Source organism: Erythrolamprus reginae, chromosome 7 (genome assembly GCF_031021105.1).
Source record: "Erythrolamprus reginae isolate rEryReg1 chromosome 7, rEryReg1.hap1, whole genome shotgun sequence".
Classification (NCBI taxonomy): Eukaryota; Metazoa; Chordata; class Lepidosauria; order Squamata; family Dipsadidae; genus Erythrolamprus; species Erythrolamprus reginae.
The window spans coordinates 6,661,394-6,680,043 of record NC_091956.1 but is presented as its reverse complement, the minus strand read 5'-3'; the positions used below and the strand labels follow the sequence as shown (position 1 = coordinate 6,680,043).

At 42.5% G+C, this 18,650-nt stretch overlaps 1 protein-coding gene across 9 annotated transcripts in view; it reads left to right on the top strand.

Moving 5' to 3' along the window:
• RUFY3 (RUN and FYVE domain containing 3) overlaps positions 1-18,650 on the top strand; it is a 73,910-nt gene that overhangs the window by 29,437 nt on the left and 25,823 nt on the right. For all 9 annotated transcript variants that reach the window (XR_011559569.1, XM_070756894.1, XM_070756891.1 and 6 more), the window contains exons 2-9: positions 3,481-3,654; positions 6,297-6,414; positions 8,670-8,771; positions 10,694-10,817; positions 12,021-12,082; positions 14,093-14,158; positions 14,259-14,328; positions 17,773-17,865. Coding sequence is in view for 8 of the 9 variants with exons in the window: in XM_070756894.1 (XP_070612995.1) it covers positions 3,481-3,654; positions 6,297-6,414; positions 8,670-8,771; positions 10,694-10,817; positions 12,021-12,082; positions 14,093-14,158; positions 14,259-14,328; positions 17,773-17,865 (809 nt within the window). In the remaining variant the exon portion in view is untranslated. The remainder of the gene's footprint in view (positions 1-3,480; positions 3,655-6,296; positions 6,415-8,669; positions 8,772-10,693; positions 10,818-12,020; positions 12,083-14,092; positions 14,159-14,258; positions 14,329-17,772; positions 17,866-18,650) is intronic.

The window sequence follows — 18,650 nt, the reverse complement described above, 5'->3', positions numbered from 1 at the left end:
ACTAGACAGATTGAGTTCATTAAGTCTTTCCTGATACGTTTTATGCTTAAGACCTTCCACCATTCTTGTAGCCCGTCTTTGGACCCGTTCAATTTTGTCCATATCTTTTTGTAGGTGAGGTCTCCAGAACTGAACACAGTATTATTCCAAATGGGGTCTCACCAGCGCTCTATACAGCGGGATCACAATCTCCCTCTTCCTGCTTGTTATACCTCTAGCTATGCAGCCAAGCATCCTACTTGCTTTTCCTACTGCCCGACCACATTGCTCACCCATTTTGAGACTGCTTTGGATGACTCCCAGGATTAAGATATGTGGACTTCAATTCTGCAGCCAGCAAGGGTTGTGTTTACAATGGTTGCAGGGTACTGGTTCCTAGGTTGTCACTGACAACTTTCCTAGAGAGGTTCTGATAATTGAAGCCAATGGGAGAAGCCTGATTTATTTAACGACCATGAGATTTACTTAACAACTGCAGTGATTCGCTTAACAACCATAACAAAAAAGGTCATAAAACGTGATGCAACTTATTTAACAACTGACTAGCTTAGCAATGAATATTTTGGGTTCTGTCGTAATTGTAAATTCAAGGACAACCTGTATACAGTGATGCCTCGTTTTTCGCGGGGGATGCGTTCCAAGACCACCCGTGAAAAACGAATTACCGTGAAGTAGAGGAAAGAATTTTTTTAAATGTATTTAACGAGTATTTGGACTTTTAAAACCCACCCTTTGCATTAAACAGTCATTCTATAATGTTTCTCAGCTGGAACTACATGTGATATCCTACTAGTTTCTTTAATAGAGTATAGTAGTACAGTGTTCCCTCGATTTTCGCGGGTTCGAACTACGCGAAAAGTCTATACCACGGTTTTTCAAAAATATTAATTAAAAAGTACTTCGCGGGGTTTTTCCCCTATACCATGGTTTTTCCTGCCCGATGACGTCATGTGTCATTGCCAAACTTTCGTCTGCCTTTAATAAATATTTTTTTAAATAAACTTTAATAAATAAACATGGTGAGTAATAATCTAAATGGTTGCTAGGGGAATGGGAAATTGCAATTTAGGGGTTTAATGTGTTAAGGGAAGGCTTGTGATACTGTTCATAGCCAAAAATAGTGTATTTACCTCCGCATCTCTACTTCGTGGAAATTTGACTTTTGCGGGCGGTCTCGGAACGCATCCCCCTTGAAAATCAAGGGAACACTGTACTATAGAAGAATTTTATGAATTTTTAATAGATTTAAAAATTTTAATGGATTTAATGGATTTAAGCCCCCTTTGAAAACCCGTGAAGTAGCGAATCCACAAAAGATGAACCGCAAAGTAGCGAGAGATTATTATTATTATTATTATTATTATTATTTATTAGATTTGTATGCCGCCCCTCTCCGAACAGTCGAGGCGGCTCACAACAATAATAAAAACAATATTCCAGCGAAAACAAATCTAATATTAAAAAGCACATAAAACCCTATCATATTTTAAAAAGCAAACAACATATACATACCCAAACATAAATATATATATATTTAAATAAACTGTATATAATTGTCTTCTACCACCCGGGTGGAAATTTGGAAGACTTGGTCAAATTCAGTTTTTTTGGGAAGTCTACCTTAAAGTTTTCCTATTTTCTGCAAGGATTTTTTTAAAAAACTTTCACCGTTCTTGAACTACTTCTTAATAGATATGGTTATTGTCATTCTTAAAGATAGAATAAAATAGAAGAATAGTACAGAGCTGAATAGAGCATTTATTGACCAAGTGTGATTGGACACACAAGGAATTTGTTTTGGTGCATCCTCAAGAATCATAAAGTGCAAAACTTAACGATTGTCATAGGGTACAAATACCAGTAAGCAATCCTATCATATTAGGAACAAGTCAATATAAATTGTAAGGATACAAGTAAGTTACAATCATACAGTCATTAGTGGGAGGAGATGAGTGATGGGAATAATGAGAAGTTTAATAGTAGTGCAGACTTAGTAAATAGTTTGACAGTGTTATTTGTTTAGCAGAGTGATGGTGTTTGGGGAAAAAACTGTTCTTGTGTCTAGTTGTCTTGGTGTGCGGCGCTCTATAGCAACGTTTTGAGGGTAGGAGTTGAAATAGTTTATGTCCAGGATGCGAGGGGTAAATATTTTCACCGCCTTCTTTTTGACTCATGCAGTATACAGGTCCTCAATGGAAGGCAGGTTGGTAGCAATTGTTTTTTCTGCAGTATACAATACAATATACAGTATACAATACAATATACAGGGGGTGGACAAAAAAATGGAAACATTTGACTTTTTGGCATAATGTTTGAACATGTTCAAATCAATCAAAACTTGACATATTTTAATGGTTTTTTAAAATTCTGTTATTTGATGTTTTTTTAAACTACCTTTTTTTTTAAACACAAATTTAAGGAAATTGGTTATAACCTTCTAGAAATGGCAGACCTCTCCGACTTTCAAAGAGGCCAAATTGTTGGTGCTCGAGTGGCAGGCGCTAGTGTAAAAGAAAGTGCCCGAATATTTGGCATTTCAAGAGGTCATGTCTCAAAAGTCATGACTGCTTTTGAAAGAGAAGGGAAAACGTCCTCAGCCAAGCACAGGTCTGGTCGAAAGTCGAAGTTGTCTGAGAGAGACCGTCGGACTCTAAATTATCTCAGGGATCGCCTTCTGCTGCACGAATCCCAGCGACCAGTTAGGTCCCACAGAGTGGGTCTTCTCTGGGTCCCGTCAACTAAACAATGCCGCTTGGTGGGATGCAGGGGAAGAGCCTTCTCTGTGGCGGCCCCGGCCCTCTGGAACCAACTCCCCCCAGAAATTAGAATTGCCCCCACCCTCCTTGCCTTTCGTAAGCTACTTAAAACCCACCTCTGCCGCCAGGCATGGGGGAATTGAGATACCCTTTCCCCCTAGGCCTTTACAATTTTATGCATGGTATGTCTGTATGTATGTTTGGTTTTTATATTAATGGGTTTTTAATTGTTTTTAGTATTGGATTATTATTGTACACTGTCTTATTATTGATGATAGCCGCCCCGAGTCTCCGGAGAGGGGCGGCATACAAATCCAATGAATGAATGAATGAATGAATGAATTGAATTGAATTGAATTGTTAGAGCGGATCGCAGGACCACAGCTCCTAAAATCACTGCAGAGCTCAATAGACACGTACAGAACCCAGTTTCCACAAAAACTGTTCGAAGGGAGCTTCACAAATCTGGATTCCATGGAAGAGCTGCAAGGTGTTTCCATTTTATTGTCCACCCCCTATACAATATTCTTTATATTGATGTTCCATCATGTCAGTCTCAACGCTTAGCGATCATACATCAGAAGATAGACTTTTTCCAAGATTATTTAGCCTAACCTGCTGTTTTAGGTATTCCAGATATTATCTCTGCGTTTTCTTCAGTTTTTGTTTTCCAGTCAATTGAAATTACGATCTTATTAAACCATGTATGCATGCTCTCTTGCAGATCCCAACTATGTCATGGCCAATGAACGCATGAACCTGATGAATATGGCGAAACTAAGCATAAAGGGCTTGATCGAATCCGCTTTAAATCTTGGGAGAACCTTGGACTCCGACTATGCACCTCTTCAGCAGTTCTTTGTAGTCATGGAGCACTGCCTTAAACACGGCTTAAAAGGTGAGTCTAGATCTCCTCTAGGGATTATATCCACATCCTTAAACTGGATTAAACTAGTAGATAGGGAAGTATGCTTTGTTTTCTAAGACATTTTCATAGGTAAAGCAAAGCGTCTCCAAACGTGGCAACTTTCAGACTTTTGGACTTCAACTCCCAGAATTCCTCAGCCAGCTATGCAAGAATTCTGGGAGTTGAAGTCCGCACGTCTTATAAAATTGCCAAGTTTGGAGGCTCCTGGTTTAAAGGGATAGTCCATTTTCATTGGTAAAGTCCGTAAGTGAGTATATTTTTTCATTTCTTGGTAGTGGGCAGTTTCCCACATATACATGTATATAGTAGACTTTATTTGATGGTCTACCCCAATAGGATAAGAATTGTAAGCCTACAAAATTGATTTATTGGTTTATGGAATCAACTAAGGCATTTAGTTTTAGCATGGGGGAATTGAAACATTTCTGCGGAGTCTGCGGAGAGGGGCGGCATACAAATCTAATAAATAAAAATAAAATAAAATTTCCCCCCAGGCTTATATAGTTTTATGTATGGTATGCTTGTGTTGTATGGTTTTATACAATGGGCTTGTAGATATCTCTTTCTTTTAAATATTAGATTTGTTTACTGTATACTGTTTATTATTGTTGTGAGCCGCCCCGAGTCTTCGGAGAGGGGCGGCATACAAATCTAATAAATTATTATTATTATTATTATTATTATTATTATTATTATTATTATTATTATTTAACATACACTTTTAAATGGAACAAGGTGGGAATGTTATCAAATGAATGGGGAAGAACCAGTACAGTGATACCTCGTCTTACAAATGACTCGTCATACAAACTTTTCAGATACAAACCCGGGGTTTAAGATTTTTTTGCCTCTTCTTACAAACTATTTTCACCTTACAAACCCATTGCCGCCGCTGGGATGCCCCGCCTCCGGACTTCCGTTGCCAGCAAAGCACCCGTTTTTGCACTGCTGGGTTTCCCCTGCAGCATCGCAAACACACAGAAGTCCGGAGGTGGGGTTTCCCATGGAGGGGAGCCTCAGGGGAATCCCAGCAGCACAAAAACGGGCGCTTCGGCTGGCAAAAGGTGTGAATTTTGGGCTTGAATGCATTATTCGCTTTTCCATTGATTCCTATGGGAAACATTGTTTCGTCTTACAAACTTTTCACCTTAAGAACCTCGTCCCGGAACCAATTAAGTTTGTAAGACAAGGTATCACTGTATTTTAAATCAGTTTTGGTGTTAATACAGTATGCACTGTTTTCATGTTTCATCTTATGGTTTTTATTTATTATAAATTGCCTAGAATCTCCTCTAGGTGAAATGGCTGGCATAGACCCACCTTGGACTTCACATAATGACTTTGGGCCTGACAACTAGTTTGTTTGAGAACTTCTGCTAGGCCCGTTGGGCCCGTCTTTCACCACCCACAGGCTTCAGAGGCTCTCCTGAAGCCTGGGAAGGGCGAAAAATGGCCCAATGGGCCTATCGGAAGTCCAGAGGCTTCAGTGAGGCCTACATACACGTTTGTGGGGGGAGTTGTGTGGAAGGGCATTGCACTATAGGCACCCAACCAAAAAAAGGTTCGCCATCACTTGTCCAATCTCCGACTTTCGGAGAAGGGCAACATACAAATCTAAATAATAATAATAATAATAATAATAATAATAATAATAATAATAGTAATAATAGTAATTGTTGTGATTCAGCCTGAGGCTCCTCAGGGACCGGCTGGAGCTCTGCCGGATCCATGCCCAGAGGAGGAGGACAGTGACCAGGAGGGGGAGGACCAGGCAGACGGGGGAGAGGAACATCGGGAAGAAGAGGAGGGAGAGCAGCCTGAGACCCCCGGGGGGGGGCTCTCCCCAGCTAGTAGCCTGGATTCATTGGATGAAGACGCACAGGCTATAATAGACATGAGGCAGAGACGTGCAGCTCAAAGAAGGGGCCAATTAGAAAGGTATTTCCATCCCTGAATTGGCAACAGCTGGGTTTGGGTGTGGTTCTCCTCAGCAGGGTTGAAAAGGCAGGCCCGCCCTTACAGTCTCGTGGAGAGTTATCAACTGGGAGTCCTGTGACCTTGCTTCGATTCTTGGCGTCTCTGATCTTGGCTTGTGGCCTAGAAGCCTGGAAGACTTGGGGGAGGCGTGGGTTTTATTATCTCCAGTGTTGGTTTTGCCAGCAAGAATCCTGTTTTATTGCCTGGCCTTCGTGAAACCTCTGTGAAGCTTCATCTTGTTCCTGTCTGTAAGAACAGTTTTTGTTACCTGTGTTTGCTTTGAATTATATAAACTGCCTTTGCTTTTTACCAGTGTGTCTGGATACTCTTTTTGGTTGGTGTTGGCGTCTGGGGGGACCCAGACAGAACAACAATAATAATAATAATAATAATAATAATAATAATAATAATAATAATAATAATCCCTTCTTAAAAATCTCCAGTGGAAAGGTTTGCCTTCAGAACTTGTGGGAGCTCCGTCACTGGAGATTTTTATAATCAGGGAAGTCTGAATTAAGATACACTATTGAGAGATTTTGAAAGTGTTTGCCTTTCTAACTCAATGCCACTGTTCCAAATGACTTTGAAATGCCCATTCAGATATTTAAAAACAAACGACAAATGTTTTCGTTTAGCCAAGAAGACTTTCCTGGGCCAAAATAAGTCGTTTTGGGGACCTCTGGAATTGGTAGAGAAGTTTGTTCCGGAAGCTGGAGAAATCACAGCAAGCGTTAAAGATTTGCCAGGGCTAAAGTAAGTCTTGTCTTCTTCTTCTGTTCTTTCAGGTTTTTCCTCTGAAATTCTGTATCTCTTCATGAAGGACTTGTTCAGGGGTATTTAATAGCTCCATTTTAGAAGTACAGTGGTACCTATACCTAAGAACACCTCTACTTACAAACTTTTCTAGATAAGAACCGGGTGTTCAATAATTTTTTGCCTCTTCTCAAGAACCATTTTCCACTTACAAACCTGAGCCTCTGAAACTGTAACCGGAAAAGGCAGGGAGAAGCCTCCGCGAGGCCTCTCTAGGAATCTCCTGGGAGGAAACAGCTGGAAAAGCCAGGGAGAAGCCTCCGTGGGGCCTCTCTAGGAATCTCCTGGGAGGAAGCAGGGCCAGAAAAGGCAGGGAGAAGCCTCTGTGGGGCCTCTCTAGGAATCTCCTGGGAGGAAACAGCTGGAAAAGCCAGGGAGAAGCCTCCGTGGGGCCTCTCTAGGAATCTTCTGGGAGGAAGCAGGGCCAGAAAAGGCAGGGAGAAGCCTCTGTGGGGCCTCTCTAGGAATCTCCTGGGAGGAAGCAGGGCCAGAAAAGGCAGGGAGAAGCCTCTGTGGGGCCTCTCTAGGAATCTCCTGGGAGGAAACGGGGCCGGAAAAGGCAGGGAGAAGCCTCCGTGGGGCCTCTCTAGGAATCTCCTGGGAGGAAACAGGGCCGGAAAAGGCGGGAAGAAGCCTCTGTGTGGCCTCTCTAGGAATCTCCTGGGAGGAAACAGGGCCGGAAAAGGCGGGAAGAAGCCTCTGTGTGGCCTCTCTAGGAATCTCCTGGGAGGAAAGAGAGCTGAAAAAGGCAGGGAGAAGCCTCTATGGGGCCTCTCTAGGAATCTCCTGGGAGGAAACAGGGCCGGAAAAGGTGGGGAGAAGCCTCCATGGGGCCTCTCTAGGAATCTCCTCGGAGGAAACGGGGCCGGAAAAGGGGGGGAGAAGCCTCCATGGGGCCTCTCTAGGAATCTCCTGGGAGGAAACAGGGCCTCCACCCTCCCCGTGATTCCCCCAATCGCACGCATTATTTGCTTTTACATTGATTCCTATGGGAAAAATTGCTTCTTCTTACAAACTTTTCTACTTAAGAACCTGGTCACGGAGCGAATTAAGTTCGTAAGCAGAGGTACCACTGTGGAACGTTGTGTTGAGTCTGCTTTGCTCTTTAAGCCATATGTCAGTCATAGATCGAGGACTACCTGGAAAAAAAAAACTTTGGAGTAGCAATGAAAAAATTCTGCAAGCTGGGAAGCATCTCGTTAGGGCTGGGGAAAATAACGATACGCGGAGTATAAAATGCACCCAAATTTTCAGCGTCTTTTAGGTGGGGAAAAGCTCTGTCTTATACACCAAAAAATATGGTAATTTAAGTGGGGTAATTAGCCGCCCACTTTTATTGTTCATTCTGTGTGCAGAATTTGGCACTTAGATGGTCAAAGCAATGGAAACTGCAGTTTAATGTTTCCAAATGTAAAATAATGCACTTGGGCAAAAGGAATCCTCAATCTGAGTATTGTATTGGCAGTTCTGTGTTAGCAAAAACTTCAGAAGAAAAGGATTTAGGGGTTGTGATTTCTGACACTCCCAAAATGGGTGAGCCATGTGGTCGGGCGGTAGGGAAAGCAAGTAGGATGCTTGGCTGCATAGCTAGAGGTATAACAAGCAGGAAGAGGGAGATTGTGAACCCGCTGTATAGAGCGCTGGTGAGACCACATTTGGAAGACTGTTCAGTTCTGGAGACCTCACCTACAAAAAGATATGGACAAAATTGAACGGGTCCAAAGACGGGCTACAAGAATGGTGGAAGGTCTTAAGCATAAAACGTATCAGGAAAGACTTCATGAACTCAGTCTGTCTAGTGTGGAGGACAGAAGGAAAAGGGGGGACATGATCGCAACATTTAAATATGTGAAAGGGTTAAATAAGGTTCAGGAGGGAAGTGTTTTTAATAGGAAAGTGAACACAAGAACAAGGGGACACAATCTGAAGTTAGTTGGGGAAAAGATCAAAAGCAACATGAGAAAATATTATTTTACTGAAAGAGTAGTAGATCCTTGGAACAAACTGCCAGCATTTAAACATGCCTGGGATAAACATATATCAATTGTAAGATAAAATACAGGAAATAGTATAAGGGCAGACTAGATGGACCATGAGGTCTTTTTCTGCCGTCAGACTCCTATGTTTCTATGTTTCTAGATGACCTGCCACCTTATGTGTAACAACATTTATCCTTTGTCTTTGGGACTTGGTAGGACTCCGGTGGGAAGGGGAAGAGCGTGGCTGCGCCTGGCATTGATGCAGAAGAAACTTTCGGAGTACATGAAAGCCTTGATAAACAGAAGGGAAATTCTCAGGTGAGAACTCGGTACATTTCTGAACGTAAATCGGATGCAGTCTTTTTATACCCCCCCTATGGGGGTATGTTCCCTTCATCTGGCAGCTCTACACATACGCACACTGACGTCTGACTCCAAAGGCAGCTGATAACTGTCAGACAGCCCTGGCCCCGTCTCTGCCTCGGATGCAGAGTCTTCCGCAGACTCCGGGACTGGCCCATGTTCCTTCCCAACCTCCTCACTGCCCGAATCTACGGCCAACTCCGCTGGCCACTGGTGGACCACAACAGGTCCTAGGTCTGGACTTGAACTATTTTTACCAGTCCCAGGTTATGAATCTAAATGAAGATTAAACCAATAATAATAATTATGATGATGATGATGATGTGTGGATTGTTGATGTCGCCATACCAGGTGACGGCTGAATTGATGAAAAAAAAAACAAGAAAAAATTAGCCAACATCACGATCTTAAAATTGAACTCTGGCATAAACCAGTACAGGTGGTCCCAGTAGTAATTGGCATGCAGCCGGCATTTGAAAACAAACATTGACAAAATTAGGATCTGTCATTTGCAAAACGGGATATATTGATACGAAATCCAGCATATAAATCTTGTTTGCTGCGTATTACTGTTTTTTTGTGATGATGATGATGATAATGATGATGATGATAATTGTTCTGCCGGCGTGTCCCAACCGCCCGTAATTAGTCCAGAAAGACACACACCACACGTTAGAAGGAAAACCAAAAGTCTTTAGCCACAGAAAAGCAGAAAAAAACTCTCTTTTTAAATGTCAAAGGGATTTTCTGGTACACACAAGGCACAGGTTAAATGCAATCCAATTTCTCAACCAGTAACTGGGAAAATTGAGTCCAAATTCCAAAGTCCAGAAAGTCCACACACAGTCTTGAACAGGGAAACAGCAAAACCACGATCTTGACGAACTATGAATCACATAAACTGCCACAAGGCTAAACCAGCACACTGCTCTTTTTATCTGTAGCACTAGTTACAGCAGCCCCACCCAACCACAGGTGGCCTCATTTATCTCCTGTAATAATCCTTCAGTTGTTCTCTCCTATGCATCACTCTACGCATGCGTGGGTCGGTCATAAGTTCTTGTTCGGAATCCAGGGATGATAAGGATGATTGATCTCCTCCTGGGCTGTCTGCCAATCTCCCCCCTTCCCTGCTACTCACGCTTCCTTCGTCAGAGGAGACTTCGTTGGGAGATTCTATCGGGAGCAAAACAGACCTGTGGCATGTGGATGCTTCCCCCACTTACGCCTCCACATTCCTTGGGGCAGGAGCTGGGCCAGAGCCAACCACAACAACAACAACAACAACAATAATAATAATAATAAAATCCCAGCGACCGGTTAGGTCCCACAGAGTTGGCCTTCTCCGGGTCCCGTCGACTAAACAATATCATTTGGCAGGACCCAGGAGAAGAGCCTTCTCTCTGGCGGTCCCGACCCTCTGAAACCAGCTCCCTCCAGATATCAGAGTTGCCCCCACCCTCCTTGCCTTTCGCAAGCTCCTTAAAACCCACCTCGGTCGTCAGGCATGGGGGAATTGAAATTTCACTTCCCCTAGGCTTATAGAATTTATACATGGTATGCTTGTATGTATGAGTGGTTCTTTAAATTGGAGTTTTTTAGATTATTTTTCATATTAGATTTGTTTACATTGTCTTTTTTATTGTTGTTAGCCGCCCTGAGTCTTCGGAGAGGGGTGGCATACAAATCTAATAAATAATAATAAAAATAAATAAATAATAATAATAATAATAATAATAATAATAATAATAATAATACATCATATAGTCCTAGACGCTTGGGAAGTGTTTGACTCGTGATATTGTGATACTGTATATTATTACTGTTTTTTGTAAATAAAATAATATAACAACAACAACATTTCAATATGTTTGCAGTGAATTTTACGAAGCGAATGCCCTCATGATGGAAGAAGAAGGAGCTATAATCGCTGGACTTTTAGTGGGCCTCAATGTTATCGATGCAAATTTTTGCATGAAGGGAGAAGATTTGGATTCTCAGGTACCGGATCTCTTGTTTACATATATTATTATTATTATTATTATTATTATTATTATTATTATTATTAATTAGATTTGTATGCCGCCCCTTCTCCGTAACTGGAGAATTACTATAGCACAGTGGTTCTCAACCTGGGCGTCGGGACCCCTTTGGGGGTCGAACGACCATTTCACAGGGGTCGCCTAAGACAAATTTCCCATGGTGCTAGGAACTAAAACTTCTATTCTGGCACTTTGGAACATATTTTTACAATCTGACCAATCAGCAGGCGTTTACAGTGGAGGTGTCCCTCTGACCTTACGGCCAATAGGATTAAAGCTCTGTTGGGAGAATTGGCGCTAGACTTATGGTTGGGGGTCACCACAACATGAAGAAATGTATTAAGGCATTATAAAGGTTGAGAACCACTGCTATAATGTGTAAATAACAATTAGATTTCTTGCAGTTGGGCTATTGAATGCTAAGCGTGTGTCAGGGAATTTACACAGCACTATCCAGGTTAAAATCTGAGACACTAACACAAACCTGCAGTGTTTGTCATCATCCAGAAAGAACAAACACAAGATAGTCAAGAACAAAGGAACATCATGAATTAAAGTATTATTATTATTATTATTATTATTATTATTTATTAGATTTGTATGCCGCCCCTCTCCGCAGACTCGGGGCGGCTCACAACAATAATAAATAACAATGTACAGTACAAATCTAATACTTAAAAATATCTAAAAACCCATAATTGAAAAAACATACACACAGCATACCATGCATAAATTATATAGGCCTGGGGGAGATGTCTCAGTTCCCCCATGCCTGATGGCAGAGGTGGGTTTTAAGGAGTTTACGAAAGGCAAGGAGGGTGGGGGCAGTTCTAATCTCCGGGGGGAGCTGGTTCCAGAGGGCCGGGGCCGCCACAGAGAAGGCTCTTTCCCTGGGTCCCGCCAGACGACATTCTTTCGTCGACGGGACCCGGAGAAGGCCGACTCTGTGGGACCTAACCGGTCACTGGGATTTGTGCGGCAGAAGGCGGTGTCAGAGATATGGGGCCGACATCAATCTTGCGAGTTGGCCTGTGCCATGTTCCTGATGATTAGACATGCCTGGATATATCATGCGGTTAATAAGTTAGAGTATAAGAAGAATAAAATGGGGGAAAAAAAGGTATATGTGTCGGACATGAACTATTGCTGTCTTCTCTCGTAGGTTGGCGTTATTGATTTTTCAATGTATTTGAAGGATGGCAGTAGCAGTAAAGGCAGTGAGGGGTAAGTCCTTTTGTTCCTATCCAAGATCTTTATTTTACATCCTCTAAATCAGTGGTTCTCAACCTTTCTAATGCCACAACCACTTAATACGAAACAGATAATATATGCTGCTAAAGCCTCAAAAGAGGAAGAAATTGCCAAATCTGTAAAGAAGGGGGATAAAACCTTCTTCAGATATATTAGTGATAGGAAGAAGAAAAACTGCAGCATAACGAAGCTTAGTACCAGGAATAATACATGCATTGATGGGAATAAGGAGATCGCTGACCATTTCAATAGCTACTTCTGTTCAGTTTTCTCAAAAGACACCTTACAAAATAATACTATAGAGGGATATAGCATTGCTTCCAGCTGTACGGATTCAGCTCCAGTGATCTTAGAAGCCGATGTCTTAGAAGAACTTGAACGATTAAAGATAAATAAGGCAATAGGTCCAGATGGCATCTACCCCAGAGTTCTTAAAGAACTCAGATCTGTCGTTGCTACCCCCCTGACTGATTTGTTTAACCAATCCCTGTTAACAGGAGATGTTCCTGAGGATTGGAGAATGGCCAGTGTTGTGCCTATCCACGAGAAGGACAGTAGAGAAGAAGCTGGTAACTACAGGCCAGTTAGCTTGACATCAGTTATAGTTAAAATGATGGAGACTACTCAAAAAGAGGATAAATCAGCACCTAAAAAACAATAACTTATTGGACCCAAATCAGCATGGCTTTACTGAAGGCAAATCATGTCCGACTAATCTCATTGATTTCTTTGACTATGTCACAAAGGTGTTGGATGAAGGTGGTGCCATGGATATTGCCTATCTGGACTTTAGCAAAGCCTTTGATACAGTTCCACATAAAGAGCTGATAGATAAGTTAGTGAAGATTGGACTTAATCCCAGGATAGTTCAGTGAATTTGCAGCTGGCTAAAGCGTAGATATCAGAGGGTTGTTGTTAATGGCGAATGTTCTGAGCAGAGACAGGTTACAAGCAGTGTGCCACAAGGATCTGTTCTGGGTCCTATTCTTTTTAACATAGGGGAAGGTTTGGTGCAGAAGGTTTGCCTATTTGCCGATGACTCTAAAGTGGGCAATAGGGTTGATATTCCTGGAGGCGTTTGTAATATGGCAAATGATTTAGCCTTAGTAGATAAGTGGTCAAAGCAATGGAAACTGGAGTTTGCTGTTTCCAAATGTAAAATAATGTACTTGAGAGAAAGGAATCCTCAATCTGAATATTGCATTGGCAGTTCTGTGTTAGCAAATACTTCAGAAGAAAAGGATTTAGGGGTAGTGATTTCTGACAGACTCAAAATGGGTGAACAAGTGCAGTCAGGCGGTAGGGAAAGCAAGTAGAATGCTTGGCTGCATAGCTAGAGGTATAACAAGCAGGAAGAGGGAGATTGTGATCCCGCTACATAGAGCCCACATGTGGAATACTGTGTTCAGTTCTGGAGACCTCACCTACAAAACGATATTGATAAAATTGAATGGGTCCAAAGACGGGCTACCAGAATGGTGGAAGGTCTTAAGCATAAAACGTATCAGGAAAGACTTAATGAACTCAATTTGTAGAGTCTGGAGGACAGAAGGGAAAGGGGGGGCATGATCGAAACATTTAAATATGTTAAAGGGTTAAATAAGGTCCAGGAGGGAAGTGTTTTTAATAGGAAAATGAACACAAGAACAAGGGGGCACAATCTAAGGTTAGTTGGGGGAAAGATTAGAAGTAATGTGAGAAAATATTATTTTGCTGAAAGAGTAGTAGATGCTTGGAACAAACCTCCAGCAGACATGACTGGTAAATCCACAAACATCTCTCAGCTGAAATGATGACAGTTATTATTTTGTTATGTCAGAGGGAAAAAAACCCTGATGTCTACTTTTCTAGGGACCCACTAATTAATCTGTATTAATTAATGATTTTTGTTTCATCAATGCCATCAGCAAATTCTTCTTCCTAAACATATTGCTTTGCTTATTATTTCTGCATGGTTAATATTCCCTGTGTCCTATTTTCCAGCGATGGTCAAATTACGGCAATTCTGGATCAGAAAAATTATGTAGAAGAACTCAATAGACATTTAAGGTAAAGAGGTAAATCTTTGGTAGAAAATGTGGTCAATTTGTGTTGAATTCTTAAATTTCATAGAGTTACTTCTTGTCTTTTTTTTTTCTTAATTGAACAGTGCCACAGTCAACAACTTGCAGGCCAAGGTCGATGCTTTGGAAAAATCCAACACTAAACTAACTGAAGAGGTAGGTAGAAATGAAAGAAACGAGAGGGTTATGTTGAAACTCCACCCCAAATTTCCCACCGGCCACCCTTAAATACCTATGGGGAGTGGTCAACAATTCCCTAGAGTTACAAAATACAGACTACTTCCTTTTCCCATACAAGTATTCTTGTCTTCTAAAGAGGGCATCTAGCAAAGGCTCATAGTCTTCCTCCTCCTCCTTTTCCTCTAAGTCAGACCCTACTGTCATATTGGCATATCTGCCACTTCTGGTGGTCTTTCAGGTTCATCCAGGTCTACCTCTCACTCCCTCTCACTCTCTGCATCAGCTGGCAAAAGCACTGCCCCGGGCACCAAGATGGGCCTGGATCCTCCTCCTCAGAATCCATCATTACCAGAGTTGGTCGAGGACCACTCACAACAAGCCCCATCCTAGGAGGAGTTGAAACAGTTTACATCCAGGATGTGAGAGGTTGAACACTGAGTCTACGGAGAGGGCGGCATACAAATCTAATAGATAGATAGATAGATAGATAGATAGATAGATAGATAGATAGATAGATAGATAGATAGATAGATAGATAGTCCTCACCGCACTATTTTAGACATAAGGTTCCCCCACCATAGAGTTTCCTCCTAGGGCAATGTCCTTTTTCCTCTACCAGTCCTAACTGATATTTTCCGAATCCCAGCAGCCGATTAGGTCCCACAGAGTTGGCCTTCTCCGAGTCCCGTCGACTAAACAATGTTGTCTGGCTGGACCCATGGGAAGAGCCTTCTCTGTGGCGGCCCCGGCCCTCTGGAATCAACTTCTCCCCCGAGATTCGAACTGCCCCCACCTTCCTCGCCCTCCGCAAGATGTTGAAGACCCATTTATGTCACCAGGCATGGGGGGGCTAACCCCCACCCTTCTGACTTGTAGCATTTGAGTGTGGTATGATTGTGTAGCATTGATTGTTTTTAGTAATAATGGGTTTTAACTTGTTCTTTTTAATATTAGATTTGTATTATATTGTATTGTTGTTGTTGTGAGCCGCCCCAAGTTTTCAGAGAAGGGCGGCGTACAAATCTAATGAATATTATTGTTGTTGATGTTGTTGTTGTTATTATTATTATTATTATTATTATTATTATTATTATTATTTATTATCACTAACAAGTACTGATGGGGCTGGATTACAAATTGGGAAGTTTTTTATTATCTTGCAAGAAAACAAAATACTCTTGCACATCCTTTTGCTGAGGTCATGTGCTATTACGTGTGCATTTTATAGAGGAGGGATTTGAAGAGGCGAAGAAATATATACATACATATTTATTTATTTATTTATTATTTATTTATTTATTACTTAGATTTGTATGCCGCCCCTCTCCGAAGACTCGGGGCGGCTCACAACATGTAAAAACAAATCATAAGCAATCAGACAAATTTAAAATAATTAAATATTTAGAAACCCCATATGCTAACAGACACACACACAGACATACCATGTATAAATTAAACGTTCCCAGGGGGAGATGTTCAGTTCCCCCATGCCTGACGGCAAAGGTGGGTTTTAAGGAGTTTACGGAAGGCAGGAAGAGTAGGGGCAGTTCTAATCTCCGGGGGGAGTTGGTTCCAGAGGGCCGGTGCCGCCACAGAGAAGGCTCTTCCCCTGGGGCCCGCCAACCGACATTGTTTAGTTGACGGGACCCGGAGAAGGCCAACTCTGTGGGACCTAATCGGTCGCTGGGATTCGTGCGGCAGGAGGCGGTCTCGGAGATATTCTGGTCCAGTGCCATGAAGGGCTTTAAAGGTCATAACCAACACTTTGAATTGTGACCGGAAATTGATCGGCAGCCAATGCAGACTGCGGAGTGATGGTGAAACATGGGCATACCTAGGTAGGCCCATGACTGCTCTCGCAGCTGCATTTTGCACGATCTGAAGTTTCCGAACACTTTTCAAAGGTAGCCCCATGTAGAGAGCATTACAGTAGTCGAACCTCGAGGTGATGAGGGCATGAGTGACTGTGAGCAATGAGTCCCGGTCCAGATAGGGCCGCAACTGGTGCACCAGGCGAACCTGGGCAAACGCCCCCCTCGCCACAGCTGAAAGGTGTTGTTCTAATGTGAGCTGTGGATCGAGGAGGACGCCCAAGTTGCGGACCCTCTCTGAGGGGGTCAATAATTCCCCCCCCAGGGTAATGGACGGACAGATGGAATTGTCCTTGGGAGGCAAAACCCACAGCCACTCCGTCTTATCCGGGTTGAGCTTGAGTCTGTTGACACCCATCCAGGCCCCAACAGCCTCCAGGCACCTGCACATCACTTCCACCGCTTCATTGACTGGGCAGTACATACATACATTTATATTTCTGTCGAGTCACCTGGTATACCCAAACATGGGAGGGGAAATACTGCTTCCTTTTGCCCTTTCAGCCCCACTCCAGGGGCCATGCAGGCTACAAACCAGGTTTTCAAACTTACGAAGAACTGATAAAGAAATAAAAGGAGACTAGCATAGATCTATTTCGAGCTATTTAGCTCTCATCGGCTAGCCTCCCTCCCATATTTGGGTATACCAAGTGATTCGACAGAAGAACATTTAATCTTCAGCTGATAAGGGAGGAGAACTTGTGGCTTAGAGGGTAAAAGCACTGCCTAGCAAGGCAAGCAGAGCCCAGGTTCGAATCCCAGAAAGGTATGGCCTGCACTGGCTGCCGATCGGTTTCCGGTCACAATTCAAAGTGTTGGTAATGACCTTTAAAGCCCTACATGGCATTGGGCCAGAATACATCCGGAACCGCCTTCTACCGCACGAATCCCAGCGGCCTATAAGTCCCACAGAGTTGGCCTTCTCCGGGTCCCGTCGACCAAACAATGTCGTTTGGCGGGCCCCAGGGGAAGAGCCTTCTCTGTGGCGGCCCCGGCCCTCTGGAATCAACTCCCCCCAGAGATTAGAACGGCCCCCACCCTCCTTGTCTTTCGCAAATTACTCAAGACCCACCTTTGTCGCCAGGCATGGGGGAGTTAGGATATTCCTTCCCCCTAGGCCATTACAAGTTATGTATGGTCTGTTTGTGTGTATGTTTGGTTTTTATAATAAGGGTTTTTAGTTGTTTTATTAAATTGGATTGTTACATGTTGTTTTTTAATCATTGTTGTTAGCCGCCCCAAGTCTGCGGAGAGGGGTGGCATACAAATCCAATGAATGAATGAATGAATGAATGAATGAATGAATGAATAAATAAATAAATAAATAAATGGCTAGTTGATGAGAGCTAAATAGCTCGAAATAGATCTATACTAGTCTCCCTTTATTTTTTTATCAGTTCGTTGCAAGTTGGAAATGTGTGTGTTTGTGTATACACACACACACACAGAGGGCTAGCTATAGGTGGATTTGCAGCCCCCAACCACAAATTATTTGAGAGTGGCAACCATGGTTGTCTTTTCATTTGTTGTTCTTGTGTTTATAACGCAGCTTGCCGTCGCCAACAACAGAATTATAACAGTGCAAGAAGAAATGGAGCGAGTCAAAGAGGAGAGTTCGTACATTTTGGAATCCAACCGAAAGGTCAGAGCTTCACGTTACATGGGGACCATTTTCGCATTCACTGATGCTTCTGTAATACGTTTGATAAAACCTCTTTATTTGCAGCAGTGGGGAATATCTGTAGCTCAGTTTCCGGTCACAATTCAAAGTGTTGGTTATGACCTATAAAGCCCTTCATGGCACCGGACCAGATTATCTCAGGGACCACCTTCTGCTGCACGAATCCCAGCGACCAGTCAGGTCCCACAGAGTGGGTCTTCTCCGGGTCCCGTCAACCAAACAATGTCGCTTGGCGGGACCCAGGGGAAGAGCCTTCTCTGTGGTGGCCCCAGCCCTCTGGAACCAACTCCCCCCAGAGATTAGAATTGCCCCCACCCTCCTTGCCTTTCGAAAGTTGCTTAAAACCCACCTCTGCCGCCAGGCATGGGGGAACTGAGATACACTTCCCCCTAGGCCTTTACAATTTTATGATGGTATGTCTGTATGTATGATTGGTATTTATATAATGGGTTTTTAATTGTTTTTAGTATTGGATTTTGTTATATACTGTTTTATTGTTGTTGTTAGCCGCCCCGAGTCTGCGGAGAGGGGCGGCATACAAATCCAATCAATCAATCAATCAATCAATAATAAATTAAATTAAATTAAATTTTAATTAAATTAAATTAAATTAAATTAAATAAATAATAAAATAATAAAATAAAATAAATAAAATAACTAACTAACTAACTAACTAACTAACTAACTAACTAACTAACTAACTAACTAATCAACCAACCAACCAACCAACCAACCAACCTTGTGCC